General features: G+C 52.0%; 1 protein-coding gene across 3 annotated transcripts in view; it reads left to right on the forward strand.

Moving 5' to 3' along the window:
• Nucleotides 1-6,594, forward strand: part of ADCY3 (adenylate cyclase 3) — a gene marked incomplete at its 3' end in the record, with an annotated part of 85,614 nt that extends 79,020 nt beyond the window's left edge. For 2 of the 3 annotated variants that reach the window (XM_081254789.1, XM_081254790.1), the window contains exons 16-21: nucleotides 170-251; nucleotides 1,255-1,413; nucleotides 1,935-2,081; nucleotides 2,653-2,772; nucleotides 4,730-4,850; nucleotides 5,494-6,405. In XM_081254789.1, coding sequence (XP_081110915.1) covers nucleotides 170-251; nucleotides 1,255-1,413; nucleotides 1,935-2,081; nucleotides 2,653-2,772; nucleotides 4,730-4,850; nucleotides 5,494-5,831 — 967 coding nt within the window. The other variant, XM_081254791.1, reaches the window with a different exon arrangement.
• Nucleotides 6,595-6,732: the final 138 nt, after the last annotated feature.

The raw sequence follows: 6,732 nt of genomic DNA on the forward strand, positions 1-6,732 counted from the left end.
CAGAAAGCTTTGCTGCCCAGTGGGCGTCTGGACTTGATGCGAAGGCGCTTAAGCTGCTGAGAAAACTTTCTGGGTGACAGGAAACAGCACAGCCAGATTAGAGGGAATAAAGCTCCCTTGTCAGCGGGCAGCACGGGGCCCTTCAGCTGAATTATTCTCGGCCCCACAGGCTGCCCCTGGTGCCTTCCAAGTGCTCCATGACGGTGATGATCTTCGTCATGATGCTCAGCTTCTACTACTTCTCCCGCCACGTGAGTGCCTGCACACCCTCCTCTTCTGCGCGGACCTGTCGGGGCCTCTGGAGAAGCAGCCCCGGGACCTAGGAACCCAAGCTCCTGGGGAATGCTGGTTCCCTTACCCCACATGGCATGTGACCCTGGTCAGGCCACCACCTCTGCGAGTTTCTGGTTTCTTCCTCAGTAGTACAGGAGCAACAGTTCTTATTACCTCTTCCTTCTCACCTCCTGCGGGAAACTGAAGGAAGCCTGGGGGAGGGGCACAAAAGCCTGGATAAAATCTCTATTCCCTAGGCCAGCGGCTCCTGGATCTCCACTCACCCTGGCTCTGGGGGTCACTAACACACTGACTACAGAGCCGGAAAATAAAGGGAAAGAAGCTGATGAAGTTTTTGTTTGGTTAAAAGGAAAAGGAGGAAGAGGGAAGGAAGTACCCTTGTGAGGGACTTACTTCCCTGTTAGCTCAGGTGCCACCCAGTGGCTTGTCGGGGAACTACAGCCACCCCCAGCCACTTCTTGATCAAATGGAGCCTGCTGGAAATGGGGACTCCTCCTCCCTGGGCTAGGAGATCCCACTGCTGCCACCACCCACAGGGCAGACCTGTAGCTAAAATTAGGTCCCAGGACGCCCCACACATCCAGAATACCTCTCACATCTTCCTGTAACCAAAGGGGCTGGGATCCTCACTGCACCTGTAGGGTGGCCTTTTTGATGAGGTGAATCTTTCTGGGTCTCATTTCCTTTGCCATTAGCCTTTTTCCTTTCAGTTTTTCCATGTTGGAACTTATCAAGTTCCCATTTTTCGTCTTCCCATCAAGTGGCCAGCTTTCTCTCTCTCTCTTTTTTTTTTTTTTTTGGCTGTGCTGAACAGCTTGTGGGTGGGATCTTAGTTCCCCAACCAGGGATTGAACCCGGGACACGGCAGTGAAAGCACGGAGTCCTAACCACTGGGCCAGGATGGAATTCCCTCAGATGGCCAGCTTAGAGCTCACACCTTACCTATGTCTGTGTCCGTAGGTGGAGAAGCTGGCACGGACACTGTTCTTATGGAAGATTGAGGTCCACGACCAGAAGGAACGTGTCTATGAAATGAGACGCTGGAACGAGGCCTTGGTCACTAACATGTTGCCTGAGCACGTGGCACGCCATTTCCTGGGGTCCAAGAAGAGAGACGAGGTGAGGGGTGGCCCTGTGCTGGAGCCACGAGCCTGTGTGTCATCTTCTGGCTTTCTGCCTTCTTATGACATGGCCTGGGGGCCCAGGTAGGACTGGACCTACCCAGCACCACAATACTAGAAACAAAAGAAGAATTTCACAGGCTTTTGGTAAAGGGCACTGCCATAGACATTGCTTCCATGGGCCACACACCTCTGGGAGGCCCATTTCAGAAGCCAAGGCCTTGGTGGAGCCCACCTTTCTGTCGACTGTGATCATCTCAGACTGGTTCTCATGCCTCACTTCCCAGCTCCACCCCACCCTCTTCTCAGAGCTGGAGCTGTTGCAGGGACTAGTGAAGCTCTTTTTGAGTTATTAAATGTGATGAGCTACTTTCTAATAATTCAAAGTTGGGATAGTCTGGGAGACGTGTGTGTCCAAAAAGCTGAGTGCACATGTCATGGGTATGGAAGACACATTCATTTCTATAGCACATTATTCACTTAGACGTTTTTCAGCACTTTGGCCCCGCCTCTTTTTAGGAGCTGTACAGTCAGTCTTATGACGAGATTGGAGTCATGTTTGCCTCCCTGCCCAACTTTGCTGACTTCTACACGGAGGAGAGCATCAATAACGGTGGCATTGAGTGTCTGCGCTTCCTCAATGAGATCATCTCAGATTTTGACTCTGTGAGTGACCATCCCGCGCCCCCCTCCTCCTGCCACAGAGCCAGCCCTTCCAGATTGCAGCCCAGGAAAGGCTGCAGAAGTCAGAGAGAAGTTAGAGAGTTACTCTGGCTGCTGTGTTTCCCCATAAAAGCCCGTCCGCATAACTGAGGGGCCTCTGCAGCCATCTGGAGAGGTTGGGTCCTGGGTGAGAGCCTGGGAAATCACCTACAAGTTCATAGGTCTGGCCAAAACAAGATCCTGAGGCCCCTCTGATTCCTCCTCCCCTCAAATTCAGATTCAGTAGACATTTATCAGGTAACTTGTATACCAGGGGAAATGCTTTTACATAGATGCTCACCCACCCTAGGCGACTGGCACTTTCATCCCAGTGTTAAGGTGGTAGAAACCGAGGCTCAGAATATCATTACATTGGCCCAGGATCATGTGGCAGATGTCGGCTGGATGAAGCTGTTCCAGGAAAACATCTTAGATGTCTCGTGGGCTTGTTGTAAACAGGCAAATCTGTCATTTAGTTGGCTCATTCATCTCCCTTGACTGCTGATAGTTCTCTCTTCCTTCCTACTGGCCTCAGCTCCTGGACAATCCCAAGTTTCGGGTCATCACCAAGATCAAAACCATTGGCAGCACCTACATGGCAGCTTCAGGAGTCACCCCAGATGTCAACACCAACGGCTTTACCAGCTCCAACAAGGTAGCTAACCAGCTCTGTCTAGAGGAGATGGGGCAAGAGAGAGGCGGCCTACACGTAGCACGTGGGAAATGACGTCACGATAAAAGTAGCTGCCATTGGGCTTCCCTGGTGGCGCAGTGGTTGAGAGCCCGCCTGCCGATGCAGGGGACACGGGTTCGTGCCCCGGTCCGGGAAGATCCCACATGCCGCGGAGCGGCTGGGCCCGTGGGCCATGGCCGTTGAGCCTGCGCGCCCAAAGCCTGTGTTCTGCAACGGGAGAGGCCACAACAGTGCGAGGCCCACAGACACACACCCAACTAGCACCACGTGGTGCAAATATAAAACCAGGTTTACGAGTTTAATAAGCAGAGGGGAACACACATGGCCCCCCACTGCTGTTCCACAGCTTAGGCAGGGCATGAGATCATTTATGCAACTGTGGCCATATTCTCTCTTTTTTTAAAATTTATTTTATTGAAGTATAGTTGATTTACAATGTTAATTTCTACTGTACAGCAAAATGATTCAGTTATACACACATACATTCTTTTTCATATTCTTTTCCATTACGGTTTATTACAGGATATTGAATATAATTCTCTGTGCTCTACAGTAGGACCTTGTTTAACCATTCTCTATATAATAGTTGGTATCTGCTAACCCCAAACTCCCAGTCCCTCCCTCCCCCACCCCCGACCTCCTTGGCAACCACAAGTCTGTTCTCTACATCCATGAGTCTGTTTCTGTTTCATAGATAAGTTCATTTGTATCATACAGATTCCACATATAAGTGATATCATACGGTATTTGTCTACCTGACTTACTTCACTTAGCATGGTAATCTCTTAGGTCCATTCATGTTGCTGCAAATGGCATTATTTCATTCTTTTACGGCTGAGTAATATTTCATTATATATATGTACCACATCTTCTTTATCCATTCATCCGTTGATGGACAATTAGGTTGTTTCCATGTCTCGGCTATTGTGAATAGCACTACAGTGAACATCGGGGTACATGTATCTTTTCAAATTTTTCTCCAGATAGATATATGCCTAGGAATAGGACTGGAGGATCAGATAGCAACTCTATTTTTAGTCTTTTGAGGACCCTCCATAGTGGCTGCACCGATTTCCATTCCTACCAATAGTGTAGGAGGGTTCCCTTTTCTCCACACCCTCTCCAGCATTTGTTATTTGTAGACTTTTTGATGATGGCCATTCTGACTGGTGTGAGGTGATACCTCGTTGTAGTTTTGATTTGCATTTCTCTCATAATTAGCGATGTTGAGCATCTTTTCATGTGCCTGTGGCCATGCCCTCTTAATGTTCTATACTTTCATAAGAGCCGGGGAGCAGGAACTATCTACCCAGTTATGTGACAGTGAAGATGTCCAGGCTGGGGAAATGGTTTTGTTAGGAGAGGGGAGTCGTCAGCGCTCACTGGCTGACAGGTGATTCTCCTGTTAGCTCAGTCCTGTGAGGCCAGCTGTGCTTAGCGCCAGAGGGAGAGGAAATGAACCACGGTTGCCCTGGTCCCAAGGGCTGGTCTTCAAACATTACCCTAGTGTGTCTCACAGCTGTGCTGTACCGTCCTGCTGCCATCTCCACCGTATAGATGAGGTTCAAGGAACATCTAGAACGGTCATCACTCTCAAGTTCTTACAGTCTACTTGAAGAAACAAAATGAGGACGATACAAAATTCAAAGGCCACGTTCAGACAGGGTGGTGGCACGACCCTGCCAGATGCATGGCAGACAGCAGCTGGGCTGGGAGGGATTTGCCTTCCCCACCATTTCTGCCCACCCTTGCCCTGGGCCCAGAGGGACCCAGGTGAGCTGTCACAGTGACAAGTCAGAGCTAGAGAGGTCCCTGGCTCCCCTGTGGGAGGAAGTGCAGAACAAGGCCTGTAACTAGCAGGTGAAGGGAAGGCAGGCGCCCGGCTGGCCCTGGCGCTCACGGTTGCTTTCTCGTGCAGGAGAAGTCAGACAAGGAGCGCTGGCAGCACCTGGCGGATCTGGCCGACTTTGCACTCGCCATGAAAGACACGCTCACCAATATCAACAACCAGTCCTTCAACAACTTCATGTTGCGCATTGGTAAGGCCTCTCGGCTTGCCCACTTCTGCCGTGCTCCCCCTGGTGCAGGGGGCTCGGCAAATCAGGGAGGACGGGGCTTAGAAAGACCCTAGGCGTTTTGGCTGGGGAGGGTCATACTCATTGAGCTGGAAGGGACCTTAAGGGTCTTTAGGTTGATGATCAAACTTAAAGTGCGATGAAATGGTCAGCCATCCCTGTCCCACGCTGTTTACAATGATGGCCTTCCTTCTCAATCCGGCTGGGACTTGAGTTTGTCTACCTTTCCAGGGAATCTTCTGTGCCTGAGGGCCTTGTTCACCTCAGTCCAGCCTGTTAGGATTCATGTCACCTGCCACCCACTACTGGGAAGGGGGTCTCAATCCTGGGCAAGATCACAGGAGACTTGAAGTACCAGGTGTGTCAAGAGAGAAACTGGCAACTTCTGTACTAAATGAGTTAGTATATCGGGGTGGCTGACATTTACCGAGCACAGAGTGAGGAGGGTGAGAAGGACACGTGACTTCTGTCCTCCGGTAGCTTAGGCTTGATGAAGAGTATGTTACATAACTAGGAGCTTTGTGGTGGGAGCCAGGTGGCAAATTCCGTGAGAAGAGTTGGTGGCTTCTGAGATGGGGCTGTGCTGAATTCTGTGCCTCTACCTCAGGCATGAACAAAGGAGGGGTACTGGCTGGCGTCATCGGAGCCCGGAAACCACACTATGACATCTGGGGCAATACAGTCAACGTAGCCAGCAGGATGGAGTCCACAGGGGTCATGGGCAACATTCAGGTACGTCCAGCAACAGAGCCGACCGTGTGCTCAGATCCAGGGAGTGGACTCGGAATAACGCGTGTTTTGCAGGGCACTGCTGCCTCCTTTCTGTTGGCCCAGCACGTTAATTTGGCAATGCCGAGATCAAGGGCAAGAGTGGGAAGAGATGCCTCAGTAAAACAGAAAATACTTCAACCCCACTTGCAAAATGTAGGTTTAAGTTCTGGATAAGAGTATCCTGCCTCGGGCCTCCCTGGTGGCGCAGTGGTTGAGAGTACGCCTGCCGATGCAGGGGACACGGGTTCGTGCCCCGGTCCGGGAAGATCCCACATGCCACGGAGCGGCTGGGCCCGTGAGCCATGGCCGCTGAGCCTGCGCGTCCGGAGCCTGTGCTCCGCAACGGGAGAGGCCACAACAGTGAGGGGCCCGCGTACCGCAAAAGAAAAAAAAGGATGTCCTGCCTCTTGGTGTGAACCGGTGACACCTTGGGCCTCCAACAGCTCCCCCCAAAACCACCCTGATCTGTATCACTGGCTCTGGCAGGAAAGCTCCACAAGAAGGGCAAAGGGGACAGAAAAGCAGGCATATAAGTTGCCAAACAAGGCGACCTGTGGCTGACCTCCTAGGAGAGGGAGCACGAAGGTTACGGAGGGGCGGGTCAGGCAAACCCCACCCCCCAACCGGTACACAGGCTGGAAGGGGCCGGAGAAGAGCGCCGTGAGCCTGTGGACGGGGACCCTGCGTGGGTACCACCGGGCCCCTCGGCCCAGGTTCCCCCTCTAAGCCCACGCTCTCGGTTCTCCCTCTGCAGGTGGTGGAAGAAACTCAAGTCATCCTCCGAGAGTACGGCTTCCGCTTCGTGAGGAGAGGGCCCATCTTCGTGAAAGGGAAGGGGGAGCTGCTAACCTTCTTCTTGAAGGGGCGAGAGAAGCCAGCCACGTTCCCTAACGGCTCCTCGGTTACACTGCCCCACCAGGTGGTAGACAACTCCTGAATGGCCTCGAGCCCTACGAGAGTCCACACGGGAGGGAGAGTTTATTTTCTGGAATCAAAGGCAGGCCTTGGGAAAGGACAAATGACCAAGTCCCAACATTCCCAAGCTGTTGAAGTGCACACTCACGTAGACTTTAGG

Source organism: Mesoplodon bidens, assembly GCF_964165515.1.
Source record: "Mesoplodon bidens genome assembly, chromosome: 14".
NCBI lineage: Eukaryota > Metazoa > Chordata > Mammalia > Artiodactyla > Ziphiidae > Mesoplodon > Mesoplodon bidens.